The sequence below is a fragment of the Podarcis vaucheri genome (assembly GCF_965113315.1).
Source record: "Podarcis vaucheri genome assembly, chromosome: 3".
Taxonomy (NCBI): Eukaryota; Metazoa; Chordata; class Lepidosauria; order Squamata; family Lacertidae; genus Podarcis; species Podarcis vaucheri.
The window spans coordinates 118330018-118346322 of NC_138761.1; the positions used below are offsets into that span (position 1 = coordinate 118330018).

At 41.5% G+C, this 16305-nt stretch overlaps 1 protein-coding gene across 3 annotated transcripts in view; it reads left to right on the plus strand.

Annotated features, from left to right (window-relative positions):
* The window catches only part of RANBP17 (RAN binding protein 17), a 180967-nt gene that overhangs the window by 156291 nt on the left and 8371 nt on the right, over positions 1-16305 (plus strand). For all 3 annotated transcript variants that reach the window (XM_082216326.1, XM_082216328.1, XM_082216327.1), the window contains one exon: positions 15848-15946. In XM_082216326.1, the coding sequence (XP_082072452.1) occupies positions 15848-15946 (99 nt within the window). The remainder of the gene's footprint in view (positions 1-15847; positions 15947-16305) is intronic.

Here is a 16305-nt window from a genome sequence, read left to right on the forward strand (position 1 = left end):
TAGTAGTTTACAAAAGGATTTAAAATTAGTCTGCTTCACAGGGGGATCGGGGTAAAATACGCCATTAATAAAATGCCTTAATGTTTCACGCTAATGTTTTTCACAAGAAGTAAAAAAGCAAAAGTCTGATCACCCCTGTTTATGTTTGGATGAATGTTCTCAGCACTGTATAGCACATTACCTTTTTGATTCTACCTTTTCAGATGGCATCTCAGTCATTTTTAGAGCAACTAGAATACTATGTGGACAAGTCTATAGCCTTACTATGAAGTGTGGGGTGGGGTGGCGATAACACAAGAGGAGGATTTGTTTAAACAAATGTGTGTGTGCCTTTTCTCTTTCTCAGGGGAGGGGAGTGTGACCCAGGGGAGGGAGGAAAAAAAGCAACCGGAGGGGGCGATGCCCCCATCCCACTCTGTCAAAATTAAATGTACCCTCAGGCCCCAAACAATGGGCAACCACTCATATCCGGATTCAGGACTTTAGCATATTTTAAGGATATGATCCAATAAGCATCATAACTTTTTCTTAATTGAAAGAAATATAACAGCTGTAGACCAAATCAGCAGAGATGTGGGTGGTTAAGGAACAGGAAAAGATACTTTATTGAATGAGCCAAAATTCAATCTCAAAGCCACTTATTGAACTATTGACATAAATTTAGGCATTTCAGCATTGATTGATAGTTTAATATAAATAATTTCATGAATTTGGGGGGAGGAACTGGATGTGCCTTAAAATATATTAACTTTTTATTCTGTCAGACGTATAATACATTTATTAATTACTCTGCCTTTGTGCTCGTGTAACTTTTATCAACAAGATAATTGCCTTCTCATCTTAAGGCAGAGTAATTCAATAAGCAAAACAATATTTCATAATGGTGTGATGGTGTCAGCAGCTTTGATAAAAGCACAATGCAGGTATAATTTCACCTGTACAGAATGCTGTGCTTACGATTCTCTGTGTAAAATTATAGAATGGAGGAGGGGACCCCCACTAAACCTTTCGTCCATCGTTTTGCATCTTGCATAACTTTTCAGCTTTTAATCCGAAGCTTGCTACTTTATAGTTCTTCAAAGCAGTTGTACTTTAAGAGTGCAATCTGTTTGTAAAACAAAACAGTCAAATCGAGCAAGAATGACTTCCCCGATCACAAAGCTTTTTAAGCACTTAACAATACAGTGTGCTACTTTGGTGTGCATGGAAGTTTAGCTTCGTAAAGTAACAAGTATCGCCTGGTCCATGGATGGAGACAAAAAGGCTGCAATTTGGCTTTCAGAAAAAATTGCTAGAGGTGTTGATGGTAGAGGTGTACCCTAAGGCTAGGCAGCTGGTGTATATATGCTTTTTGTTTATCCGTTTCTGGTTTATGTACCCTTTAGGCCAGGAGATGAAACAATTGCTCCTACAGGGTCAGCTGCTGGTCAGAGGCAAAGTAAGAAAAGGGTTTGCGTTCAAACACGTCAGCCATCGTTTTAGCGCAGCTGGCACCTGCTACTGGTGCACAGCAGGAGGGTTAAAGGTCAAAGAGGCAGTTGTTCTAAACTCAGTGATGGCTTAAAGGGACTTGTAGATTAATCTGCTTTATTAACTTCCGTATATTAGATAACTATTGCAGTGAATGAAAGCATGTCTTTCTGAATAAGTACCATCACCTCTTTCCCTTTTAAATTGGCTTTTGAGTAATGAATATTAAATAGAATGCGTTTCAGGGGTAATTAAATGAAAACATTAGGATGCTGGTGTTTGCATCTTATTTGAAACTTTGTTGCATATTTATAAAGCACGGCTTACCTTTATATTTTGAGGAAAAACAAATAACCGGGGTGTTTTGAATTACAAATGAAATCTCTCATGCTTACTGAACAGTTGTAATTTTCTAGGCAAACCTCCTTTAAAACAGCAGCAAACACGGAACAATCTTTAAAAATATTTGTATCAGAATTTGCCCACTTCTTTGCAGTTGTCTGACTTTGTTACTTTTTGATTCAGAAGTTGTACAAAACGTTTTGGTTATGTTTTCCACATAAAACGGATGTTGCCAAATGGCAGGATGTAACCATTTGATTGAAAGCTGGCCTTGCCCTTCTTCCTATGTTTTACACAGCCTGCCTTCATTTTTATTTTAGGATGAAATGAAATAGTAAGTGTTGCAGAAACATTTGCACATCTGTCTATTTGAATGTCCCAGTGGTTGTAGTCAGAGCTTCTTGGGATGTCTCTGAATGCGTGTTACAGGGAAACGAACGACCATGGGGAAAGCTGTTGCCTGCATTCCTGCCGCCTCTTATTGACTGCTGTTGAAAACACAGTGTTGAACTAGATCGGCCATTGGCATGATCCAGTAGACCCCGTTCTAATGATGGGATGGCAACATGGGCGGGGGGGTCATGCATAGCCAAGTCGCTCAGTGTTCTTTATGACTGAATGGGGATTGAACTCAAATCCACCTAATCTGTCTAAACATTCTGGCCCAGCAATGGTTAGTTTTTGGCCTTCCAAATGTTGCTCAACTACAACTCCCATCTTCCCTATGCTGATTGGGTCTGATGAAGTACAATAAGGTGGGGGGGTAGCGGGTTAGCCACCCAGTTCTAGGCACCATACTGCACTGGAGATCTCTCACATCAGATGTACGGTATGTATTTTTTTAAAAATAAATTCCCATACTGCCCTTCATTTGATGGTTTACGATATAAGGCCACAAAAATACATAATGTAGTAATAAACAAAAACAATAGTTCCCCCCCCCAAAAAAAAAAAATAAAAAGCCATTTTCAAATCTGGTTAAAATATACTTCTCAGTCAAGAATCAAAGTTCATTTATTTCCAGGTTTTAGGGGCATATCTTTTGTTCTATTTCCTGGTTCTTCTGAGTTCACATGGCATCGACTTCATATTGCCCAAATTGTGGATCTTGAGCTGGGTCCTTGACTTCTTTGAAAACAGCGATAATCTTTGGTGAAAATTTGGTTCCATAGATCATAGGGGTCTCTGCATGCAATTGAGTTGGCCCTTTTCTTACCTCAAATACTCTACTAGAGAAGAGGTCTCCGCTGGTTTATCATGGTTAGAGCTTTTGCGATTTGTGCTGCCATTTAAGCAGCACAAATAGTGCTCTTTAGTTGGTTAGTTATTGATGTACTCAGATTAATGCTACCGACAGAAAACCAATTAACTTCTTTTTGGCATAAAGAGCAATATTCCAGTCTGTAATAAATATTCCAGTGAACATTGGTTAACCAGAGGAATCCAAAGAGACTGGTACAGAAGCAGTATTAAGTAGGAGAAGCAATATTCAAGGAAGTTGTTTTTAATAATGCCAGAATGTATCCTGCTACTTTTAGCTTTGATGGGTGGTGGTTGTGAGAAATTATATTAATTGAAAAAGACTCTTGATTACTTTTTATAATGTAGTAAGGGAAGACCTGTTGCCACTCAGTAATTCCAGTCATTTGGAATAGCTACTGTTAGTATTCAATTTCCCACCCGTCATTTTATAAGAATGTGCTTTCAAATTATCATTTGTTCCAAATGCGAATAGTTGCAAGTAACAAATTGTTCCATAAAATTTAGGATCAGTTTGTGAACCACTTGAGAACAAAGAGGATTAAAGAAGCCTGTATACATATACAAACTGTTCCAGCATGTCTCTTTAATGCTTTGCCAAACACACAAATAAGCCGATCTTCTAGAATAATTTGTGGTTCTCTATGGGTTAAACCACAGAGCCTAGGACTTGCCGATCAGAAGGTCAGCGGTTCGAATCCCCGCGACGGGGTGAGCTCCTGTTGCTGGGTCCCTGCTCCTGCCAACCGAGCAGTTCGAAAGCACGTCAAAGTGCAAGTAGATAAATAGGTACCACTCCAGCGGGAAGGTAAACGGCGTTTCCATGCGCTGCTCTGTTCGCCAGAAGCGGCTTAGTCATGCTGGCCACATGACCCGGAAGCTGTACGCTGGCTCCCTCGGCCAATAAAGCAAGATGAGCGCCGCAACCCTAGAGTCGGTCACGACTGGACCTAATGGTCAGGGGTCCCTTTACCTTTACCTTTATATCATAGAATCATAGAGTTGGAAGGGACCCTGAGGATCATCTAGTCCAACCCCCTGCAGTGCAGGCATATGCAGTTGTCCCAAACGGGGATCAAACCTGCAACCTTGACAGTATCAGCATCACACTCTAACCAACTGAGCTATCCAGGTAGAAGTTGTGTTAGGCTAAGAGTCACACCTTTCTCTTCACCCAAGGCACTATCTTTCCCTTATAAACTTTGTTGTGTCTTTCAAAACCCTTTCTCTAAACATCAAGCCATTATTCTTGATAGTTCATGACCAGTCTAATTTCTGTCCTTTTCATCTCTTCCTGGTCTGCACTGGAATGCAGGTTTTAGCAAACAATTGTGCAATACCGAGACACAGCATATAGATTTTGTGTACTTTGCCTATCATGATTTCAAGAGCAGGGCAGCTTTTTTTGATACCCATTAGGAGTCAATGGAAAATAAACATCCTTTTTCAAAAAAAAAAGGAAGTACAGTGGTACCTCGGGTTAAGTACTTAATTCGTTCCAGAGGTCCGTACTTAACCTGAAACTGTTCTTAACCTGAAGCACCACTTTAGCTAATGGAGCCTCTGCTGCCGCCGCGCCGCCAGAGCCTGATTTCTGTTCTTATTCTGAAGCAAAGTTCTTAACCTGAAGCATTATTTCTGGCTTAGTGGAGTGTGTAACCTGAAGCGTATGTAACCTGAGGTACCACTGTATTCTTCAACATGCTCTTCTATCACTTTCCCCCACCCCGCTTTGCAAAACTACCTTCTGGTTTCACCATCTTGTGGAAGAGGAATGACTCTCAAAAGTGTCTGTTTGATCACCATAGAATAGAAAGGAAGATATTGTGCAATGATCAAGCACTAGGAAGAAATGGCGCAGAGTTTATGTCCCACTGATTTAAGTATAAAACAGACACCGAAGGTTCCAGCAACAGTTTAGGGCCAGATGTGGAGGGCTGGTAGGCTAAAAGCTAGCTTTGCAATCATAGACTCTTGCCAAGGCCATTGATGGAGGAAGCATATGACACAGCTATTAAGAGGATCAGGCTGTCTGCGCCTTTCTTCTCTCAAGAGGCACTTGTAATGGAAGCTATTTTCTCCCCTCATTAATCATGTGGTAGTGATTGTTCAAAGAGGAGCTGTTATCCAATCCCAATAGTGAAAATTTAGTGCAAATATGGTAACATGTGGAGCGTTTGTTCTACGAAGGGCCTGCGTTAGCATTGCCAAAAGGAGAAATATGTTTGATTAAGTGCTTAAAGAGCTCATCGTAATTTCCAAACGGTCCATACTGCAATATGATATACTCTGACTGGAAGGGACTCTTTAATGAGTTTGCTAGTTGAAGAATGCCAAGCTTCATCCAAATGAGCAACTCACAAATCCTTTTTTTTTTGTGTGTGAGCGATAAGTTATTCAAGCCTTGAGGAAGAAAAATCTGCACATCCAAAAGCCCAGATGGGAAGATACAAGGGTGCTTGAGTTTGAAAACATCTGTTGGGTGCATCACACACCCAGTATATAAAGCAGCCTGGAAATGACACAGCGCACAATAGAGAGCTGACAAGGAATTCAGTGTAGACAAGAACAAGAGATGCCTCTTCTGATTATGTTTCTGCTTGTAAGTGCTGCATGTCAGCCACACACCACCTATTTAACCTGCAGGAAAATAAATCCATAGCAACCCAAACTGTTGTGCTAATGGTGCAGCCATTTTGATGTTAACAAAGCCTCTCCTCCTTCCGGAGGGGAGGGGTTGTGAGCGGGACCAGATCCTCGCGTCATGCAGGGGGCGTTCTGCCCCCTGCCCTGCCATCATCGCTGGCGCGCCACGCCTCCCAGCTGGGCACCCAATCGGGAGACAGTGCGGGGGCGTGGTTTAGCCGCTCAAATGCGGCCGCAGCAGTTAGGCATTGGAATGTGTTGTTGGTGTATGGAAGGGCAAGGTGTGGCCATCGCCTACCCCTTCAATTTTGGGTATTCTGTTAAAGGAATCTGGCGGTCGTGGATCCTGTCTGATGCCCTGTGTGGCGGGGGGCCATGACACGACCCCCGGTGACATCAGGGGAGAGCTTATAGTTGTATTGGCATCAACAGGCTCCCCCTACTGGTTGGTTAACCCCTCGTCAGACTCACCCCTCTCTGAGTGGGTGGAGTCAAATTTCCTCTATTCCAATGCCTAAGCCAATACCTTTTCACATGCTGTGATCAATAAAGTTGTGGCCTTTTCTACCCCATTAACCTAATATACTGTGTCCACGTGTCTTTCTTAACCCAAAGCGGGGGACGGGTACTCGAATCACAACTGGACCTTCCATCTCCCTGTTTTACGAGTGAACCAGGCAGACACATGAGCCACAAACATGGCTGCTGTTGTCGCATCCAGCTGGACTGCATGTCAGATGCATTGCCCTTCACCGGTACTTGCTTTTAATAGCATTGATGTCAACATATTGGAAATCTGCAAATCAAACTGAAAGTGCTTAAAATTGATATTTTGAATCAACATTGTTTTTAGAGTGAGGCATTAGACTGGCACATTTGCAGTCAAGCTGCTTCCTGTCTTCCCATTACTGTTGTATTTACTTTCAGATAAAATGTAGACATCAACTTTATTATCTTGTCAGCAGTTTGGAAGGCATTTTGCCAGTTGTCAAAAGTTTCAGCAGTAAACCGTAAGATAGGATGAGATACTAGCTTTTTAATTGGTGTGGAACTGTTATTACATGATGTTAATAGATACAGCAGGTGTAAGAAACGCTTGAGCTCTTATTCAAAATGTATTCCTAAATAAGGAAAGAAACACCTGTGAAACTGAATTTGTTTTTTCCCTTCAGCAGGGTCACTTCCTGTGGTTAAACTGTGCCATTCATAATGTATTTTGCGTTGTCTTAACTTAATTTCCACACACTTGATGTGAAGGTGAGAGCTTTCGTTCTTCGTTTCCCAAGATTCACAGGATTTCAAGTTACCCTACCACTTTGAAAAGTGATTGATTATATAGAAAGAGTATTGCCCGTGTTGCAATCTAAAATTCCATTCCATCTGTGATGCCTTTGTCCACAGATACAACTGAATAGGTGGCCCAGCAATGACAGCAATTAGGTCGTAAGCCATAAGAAACATTCTCCAATAACTAAAATTACTTTAAAAATAATCACATACAGATTCCATGTGTACATTATCAAATCCATCTAGCCCAGTGTTTTTCAACCTTTCTTACCCATTGCCCCATTTTAGCTAACATAAAAATCCCATGCCTCCCCAGCTCTCCTAATTATGTTACAGTGGTACCTTGGGTTACATACGCTTCAGGTTACAGACTCCACTAACCCAGAAATAGTGCTTCAGGTTAAGATCTTTGTTTCAGGATGAGAACAGAAATCATGCTCCGGCAGCGCGGCAGCAACAGGAGGCCCCATTAGCTAAAGTGGTGCTTCAGGTTAAGAACATTTTCAGGTTAAGTACAGACCTCCGGAACGAATTAAGTACTTAACCCGAGGTACCACTGTATTTGAATTTTCAAATGGATTGAAATTTTATGACTTAATTTTATACTTCTTTTGTACTTTTTCTTTTCTTTTTCTACACTCATCCCCCTCCCCCCAGATCTTCCCAGCTTTGGAAACACTACTCTAGCCCATTATTTTCTGCTGCGACAGGCATCAGCTTTCCAAAGCCTAGGGCAAGATGAATCTTTCGCAACCGTGCTATCTGAGTTCCTTCTTTAAAAAAGCAAAACCTGGAGCAGCCAGGGTTTTGTACTTGGACCTTCTGTATGCAGAACATTTGCATGTTTTTTGATTTTTCCTGACTTTGCTCAGATTGCTAGATCTTCTTTTACAGCCTTGGCTGGAGGGCGGAGAGTTTTAGAAGGCCGCATTCATCGTGAGAATTTGTCACTGTTCATTACATGAATTGTGCACATCAGAGCACATTGCACTGTTTCCTGCTTTTCCTCATACAGTGGTACCTCGGGTTAAGTACTTAATTCATTCCGGAGGTCCGTACTTAACCTGAAACTGTTCTTAACCTGAAGCACCACTTTAGCTAATGGGGCCTTCTGCTGCTGCTGTGCCGTCAGAGCACGATTTCTGTTCTCATCCTGAAGCAAAGTTCTTAACCTGAAGCACCACTTTAGCTAATGGGGCCTTCTGCTGCTGCTGTGCCGTCAGAGCACGATTTCTGTTCTCATCCTGAAGCAAAGTTCTTAACCTGTAGCACTATTTCTGGGTTAGCGGAGTCTGTAACCTGAAGCGCCTGTAACCTGAAGCATATGTAACCCGAGGTACCACTGTATGCACAAAGCTCAGTTTGTGAGAGGCCTCACTCATTCCTGGCACTCTTTAAAATGGTTATGAGGTAGAACTTAGGACTGATCGTGGAATTTACAGTGGTACCTCAGGTTACATATGCTTCAGGTTACATACGCTTCAGGTTACAGACTCCGCTAACCCAGAAATAGTGCTTCAGGTTAAGAACTTTGCTTCAGGATGAGAACAGAAATTGTGCTCCGGCGGCGCGGCAGCAGCAGGAAGCCCCATTAGTTTAATTGGTGCTTTAGGTTAAGAACAGTTAGGTTAAGTACGGGCCTCGAGAACGAATTAAGTACTTAACCCGAGGTACCACTGTATTCCTAATTTGTTTCTTTAAGCAGGGTTTTGATTAGAGTTCAGGAAACCTCCCTAATTAAAAATCAGACTAAAAATAATTCATATTGATAATGGATTGTTCCACAATGCTCATTTCTCCTCCCTCTGTTTATAAAACCTCCCCACTTTCTAATATAGCTGAATTTCTAGAGACTCCTGTAAGTCTTGGACAAGTTGCCAAACGGTTCAAACGCAAGAGTGATTCGGGTAATTCCGTGGCGAGGTTTGTAAACCTCTTTACATAATATTTTATGTTTTAACTAGTATTACTTAACTGCAATTACATTAAATTATTCGTTTCTTAACTGCCTTAATCTTCACTACAAAAATAATCAAGAAGTGTGCCACAGGTAGTTTAAATGCTTTAATAAAAAAAGAGTGACTGATGTAACAGCTTTGCGACCTAAATAATTTATATGTAGCTTGAATAAGTGTTTTCTCTAAAATTATTAATCACTTTTGCCCCCGTCCATGGCAGTATACATATAGAGCTTATGTTTCATGGACAAGTATCAAACTTAGGGAAATATTTATTGGAAACCGTGGAAAGAAAACCTCTGGCAAATGAATGTAACATGTGAAAATTCATTTATTGACATCCAGAAACGAATGCCTCCAAAGCAAAGACCTTGTGCATGTTACACTGTACTTCACAAAATGCAGGTCAGCATCAAGTCTCTATAAAAGGTTGTAATGCTCATGGGAATTCACACTATGGCAATACCCTCACGATTTGTTTTTTTTCAGGCCAACATTTATCACTTGCAAATGTCACAGAAGTCTCCATTTTTATTTTTATTTTAAAAAAGGATTTCGTATGAATGGATTTCATATTGCATCACCTGACTAACAAATTTTCATTTCGATTTCCCAAACTGAACAATAGCAAAGTCTCAAATTCAGTGATAACAAAGTTGCTAGCTAACACCAGTACAGTGGTACTTCAGGGTTACATACGCTTCAGGTTACAGACTCCGCTAACCCAGAAATAGGGCTTCAGGTTAAGAACGTTGCTTCAGGATGAGAACAGAAATCGTGCTCCAACGGCGCGGCGGGAGCAGGAGGCCCCATTAGCTAAAGTGGTGCTTCAGGTTAAGAACAGTTTCAGATTAAGAACGGACCTCCGGAACGAAATAAGTACTTAACCTGAGGTACCACTGTACAGTACTTGTTTCTGCTTCTGCACCTTATTTTGACATTTCCCATAGGAACTTTATTACCTGTGTTTATGTTGTTTATATGAGAATACTGAAACAGTTATGCAGTACTCAAATTAGGGTGGAGGTTGTTGTTGTTGTTTAGTCATTTAGTCGTGTCCGACTCTTCGTGACCCCATGGACCAGAGCATGCCAGGCACTCCTGTCTTCCACTGCCTCCTGCAGTTTGGTCAAACTCATGCTGGTAGCTTCAAGAACACTGTCCAACCATCTCATCCTCTGTCGTCCCCTTCTCCTTGTGCCCTCCATCTTTCACAACATCAGGGTCTTTTCCAGGGAGTCTTCTCTTCTCATGAAGTGGCCACAAAGTATTGGAGCCTCAGCTTCACGATCTGTCCTTCCAGTGAGCACTCAGGGCTGATTTCCTTAAGAATAGATAGGTTTGATCTTCTTGCAGTCCATGGGACTCTCAAGAGTCTCCTCCAGCACCATAATTCAAAAGCATTAATTCTTCAACGATCAGCCTTCTTTATGGTCCAGCTCTCACTTCCATACATCACTACTGGGAAAACCATAGCTTTTACTATAGGAGAGCCCTTTAGGAAATACACAAGCCCTGCCCCTTTGACTCTCCCCAATTCTAGCCAGACCATGCCTTCCCTCTCTTCTTCTCCTACTGCAAAACTATGTGTTGGCTCACTGAGCTTTGGGTTCTGCTATGCACATGGGGACACATGGGAGCCGCACATAGTACAACGCCTATTTACAGTTCCTCTTTCAGCTAGCATTATGCACACAGAGCTCTGGACTAGGTGATAATTTTTGTTCTAAATTTATTCTGCTGCTGTTAAACTGCTGTACGGAACTTCTGCGCAGTTGTAAAAAGACATTTTTAGGAGATTGCATACCCCTGCATTGAATTGAGTTATGAAACCATCCAGGGGAGATATTTATATCAGTGCTATGAAGACCTTGATTTAAAAACAGCAATTTGATAATGTTAAACTGAAATAATTGTAATTTAATTGCAATATAAAATATAAGATTAATATACTGCAATAGACGCCCCATTTGATTTCTGTTTGTTTGGTTGCAGTATGGAGGGAATTGCCATGTTTTATTTGCATATCATGTTTTCTGCTAATGACTTTTAGCTTTTTCTTTCATTGTATCATATTGCTCAGGTGTAAGTTTATTTTACTAGAAATGTTGGAGGAAGTGACTTTTTTCTGGAAACACTGTCAGTCCAGAGAGCAAGCGTTATCTCTGGATCATGCATGTGTAATGAGAACAGGCAATAAATTCAAATGTTCTTTTTCTTTCAAGCTTGTGAGTTGTTCAAAAGCCCTTTATCATTGTTGCATTCCTTTGAATGTGTGGGTATCCTTTTTAAAATATTGTGTTCAAAACTAGATATGACGCACACGGTTTCCTCTCCTTCTGAGGCCTAACCTCCCACATCCTACACACAATACTTTGGAAAGCAAACTGAAACAGGCTTTATTTCCTTTCCCTTGTCCTATTGAACTTCACCTTGCGGCCCAATGTAAAGCCCGGTGGCAGATTATAATCAAAATGCAAATGTTAAAAATAACCCTCCTTTCTAAAAGCACAAAAATGGTGTGTGTGTTTTTACATTTGACTTTATTGAGTGTTTTTTCTACAATATAGTGTCCTACTTTGTTTCAGGGTTGTTTTAAACTGTATTCATCTCCTCTCCGCTGATTGCTATTCTTTCTAAGATTGTAACATAGCCATTTCCAACCTTGGGAGGAGAGGGGGTTGCGGGTTACCCCCTCCCACACACGCGGGGGCTGGCCTTTTGCCCCCGCGAGATCCAGGGAATCCCCGGGCGTGCCTGCGACTCAGCCCGCCAATCGGCGGGCTGGGGAGGCGTGGCCTAGCCTACTTAAGGCCAGGTACGCCCGGGGACTGCCCTCTTTCCCCTTTCCAGCTGAGCAGTTTTCCCATCCCACCCACCCTTAGGCTTAGCTAGCTATGACCTTGCTATGGACTCTGGTTGGTCGCTGCATGGGGCCTGGTAGGAATTTTTCCAATTTGGCGCACTGTCAGCCTTTTGGTTTTTTCGCCTACCTCGTAGCAATCGTCACAACTTCTGCGGTATTGGCGGTTAGGCATTGGCAGGGGTTCAGTGTTAGGCAAATGAATGGGGGGGGAAGGAAGCGCCATCACCTTCCCCCAAGGAAAGGGTAGTCTGGTAGAGGACTCTGGGGGGCGTTGCCTTGTCCGAAACCTAGGGAGGTAAGGGCCTCCGGCACGCCCCCGAGCGGTGACACCCGTGGGATCCTAGTTGGCGTACTTCAACAGGACTCCCACGGCTTGTGGATAACCCTTCCCGGTCTCCGTGCCGGGTAGTCGATAGGAGCCAATGCCTAAGGCCAATACCTTTCAATTCTGTAATCAATAAAGTTGTGGCCTTTTTATGCCCATTAACCTAAAATAATGTGCCCAGTGTCTTCATTTCACATGGGGGAGGGGACTTGCCACGCAACTGTATTTTTCATGAGCATTTCAGTCACTTCATCACCAACATCAGCAGACCACACCGGAGTAACACCTTCTCTCTGCTTTGGGCGCAGCTTTCCAACCAGTTCAGTAACCACCTGGCTTAGGCCCAACTTGCACCAAATGTGCCTTGCTTTAAATAGTTGCTGTTTAAATAAGATCTTGCCTACTTAGTGACATACAGAATCTGTGCCACCAAGACCACCAGCCAGCAACATTGCGTTCAGCTTCTAACAAAGAGCAATATGGTTTAATTCCCCAAAACAAATCTTGTACATTATACTCTCCGCCTCTCCTAGGTATATTGCAGTTTCTGTACAACCCATGCTCTTGTTGCATCAGACCATTGTAGAGATGGAAAGCACAGGCAAAACTAGATGTCTGTGTGCGTGTTGTACCAGGTACAGTGGTGCCCCGCAAGATGAATGCCTCGCAAGATGGAAAACTCGCTAGACGAAAGCGTTTTCCGTTTTGGAGGTGCTTCGCAAAACGAATTTCCTATGGGCTTGCTTCACAAGACGACAATGTCTTGCGAATTCCTGCGGGGTTTTTTTCCTTTTCCTCCCCTTTTTCTAAGCCGCTAAGCCGCTTATCAGCTGATCTGATCAGCAGATAAGCCGCTAAAAGCCGCTAATAGCGCTAATCCGCTAATCCGTCAATGGGCTTGCTTCGCAAGACGAAAAAACCGCTAGACGAAGAGAATCACAGAACGGATTCTTTTCGTCTTGCGAGGCACCACTGTATTCATGCAGAACCATTTTGTATTTGCAAGTTATTTGGTACCTAATGCTGCAGACACCTGATGTTCTGCTCAGAAAGCAGTTGTGGAACCTAAACTAAATCATTAAACCCAGCATTGTCTTCTCTGACTGCCATCAAGGAGACCAGGGTTCTTTTCTGACATCTGCTGTCACAGATTTTTTTAAGTGAAACTGTCATGGGCCCTTGGGCCTGCAAAGCAGACGCTCTACTTCAGTCGGCCAGCTTCCGAAGTCCAGTAATTTTGATTCTTTTAGTTTCCCATGGAACAGCATTGTGGTGGTGGTGGTGTTTAGGACAGCCTTTCTCTCCTTTTTTTTTCAATTTTTTTATTAGTTTTCCAAATTTATAACAAATATAATACACACAAAATAACAAAACATATTGAAAAGAAAAACAAACAAACATTAAAAATAAATAAATCTTACTATTAAAAATCCAGTTTGATTTCCATTGCGAAGTGACTTCCTCAAATCCTCACTGAGTTTCATTAAATCACATTGTAGCAATTTTCCAATATCCACTTTCTAATAAAATTAACTTATTCAAATTACTATCTTCCTTCCCTTTCATAATATTCTCATAGTATTATACAATTCAACATACTTTAATCCTAGGCCAATTTGGTACTTGCAAGTATTTCCACTTATGTTATATTATAATAATTAGCTAAAAATTCCTTAAATTTCTTCCAATCTTCTTGATGTTCCTCCTCTTTCTGATCGTGGATTCAGCCAGCTCCAAAAAGTCCAACATCTTCATCTGCCAATCTTCCATTGTTGGTATTTCATGTGATTTCCAATTTTTGGCTAGTAAAATTCTAGTAAAATTCACGCTGCAGTTGTGGCATACAAAAACAATCTAACGTCTTTTGGGGGCAATTCCATTCCTATTATTCCAAGCAGAAAGGCTTCTGGTTTCTTAATAAATGTATATTTCAACATTTCCCCCCGTTCATTATATATCTTTTCCCATAAGTCTTTCACCTTAGGACACGTCCACCACATGTGGTAAAAGGTACCTTCTTTTTCTTAGGACAGCCTTTCTCAACCTTGACTCCTCAGATGTTGTTGGACTACAACTCCCATCACCCCTGACCACTGGCCATGCTAATTAGGGATGATGGGAGTTGTAGTCCAACCCAAAGCTGAGAAAGGCCTAGTTTAGGAGGACGTGTGCGTGAATAGATAGATTAGATTTCTAGCCCATTTCGAATCATCTTTTAAACCCGTATGCCTGAGTAATAGTTAGTCATCTATGTGTGCTGACAACAATGAAAGGAGGCTTAGGTTGTACTCCCCGTTACACTACTAGTGATGAAGCTTTGACAGTGTCTTCGTTCTGGATTATCTCTTTCATTTAGTGAAACAGGTTGTTTGACTTTTTCTTGGGCAGTTATTACAATCTGGCTTGCAGTGTATGTCAGGTCTCGGGGGACTCACCTCACTGCTACTTGTTGGTTTTGAAAAAAATAATCGAAGGGTTTTCCTTGTGTTTGATGCTGGGATGAGGATTTTTTTAGTTATTTTGTTACAGCAATGGACTACTTTTTCCTCACCAAATTTTACAAATGTAGAACTCTAAAACTACTTGGGCGCTACCTGATGTCTGTGTTCTGGACGCTATAAACTATGAAATGTCTTGCTTACTTTGATTTTTTCACTATCTATAAAGCTCACGATAGTGTCCCCCCAAATAAAAATTGTTCATTCTCAGAAGAGACCAGGAAGCTCTCTGCAACATCTCAATTATCTGAAGGCCAGCATAAATTCCTTCCATCTCACTACAGAAATCTGCTTTTGGGAATATGGCTCTGTGGCTTTGCATCCTCCATAATGGCACGCTTGAATTTCATTAATATCCTGTGTTTTCATGAGAAATGTCCCCCATGAAATTCTTCCCTTAATTTAGCGTTCTGTCACTATGTAAATTTCTCTTTGTGTTCCTTCTCCTTTATAATATCCATTGTTATATTTCAATCCTTACCTTACTGGTGGAATTGAAATTTTTAATAAATAAATAAGACCCTGTGCTGCCCCAGAGGGCAGAACTAGATCTAATTATCTTTAATTACAGCAGGATAGGTTTCAGTTGAACATCAGGAGACATTTCTTGATAAGAAGATCAGTTTGACAGTGAAACCAATTACCTAGAGGTTTTTGGACTACAATTCCCATCATCCCTGAGCACTGGTCTTGCTAGCTAGGGATGATAGGAGTTGTAGTCCCCCCAAAACTGGAGATCCAAGTTTGGGAAACTCTAACCTAAAGGGGTGGTGCTCTCTCCCTCATTGGAGGTCTTCAATCAGTAGCTGTCCAGAGGCTCTAGATTATCTTCATCAAGCGAGGGGTTTGACAAGTTTGCATTAAGGTCTGCATTCAAAACAGGTGGACACAAGTCTACCCTTAATTTTTTTTTCTTCTGTTTTCTCTCCTCTTCCCCCTTCTGCTGTTTTTATAATAAGCTACGGATAAGGTTGCTATTTGGGAATCAAAGGAAACAATTAGTATATTGCATAAGTTAATTTGTATTTAAAAAATAGCTTGTCTGGTTAAAATACCCATGCCATGTCAAAAGTAACTTCTGCAATACTTGAAATTCTATTTATTCTGTTCATTTATTTCAGAGCTGGGATTAGACATGCATGGTGGTATATTCACCAATTACCGGTACACTTTTGGTCATTTTCTTTCTTTTCAGATGATGTCAATTCTCATGAACACCATAATTTTTGAGGACTGCAGAAACCAGTGGTCAGTCTCGAGACCCCTCTTGGGCCTTATACTTCTCAATGAGAAAGTAAGTATTCCAGAACTAGGGCATTCATTTAGATTAAAAATGAGACAAGTCAGTGTTAGTATTGACAGGCTGCTTTTCACAGTCCATTGCTGATTGTAATAGAATGAGGAGAGGGAAGAAATAAGTCTCTTGGATCAGGCAGAGGTGCTTGGAGACACTTCATATTGCAAAAAGAAACCCTATATTCTTTGCATAACAAAAATGAATCTCCTCTACATTCCCAAACCATTATGTAGCTCATGTCTCTAGCCCTGGTCAACCTCAGCAGCCTAATTTAGGACATTCTCCCTTAAATGCATGGTGGCATACAGGAGTATGGGGGGTTGAGACTAGATAATGATACCCCACAACCCCCTATG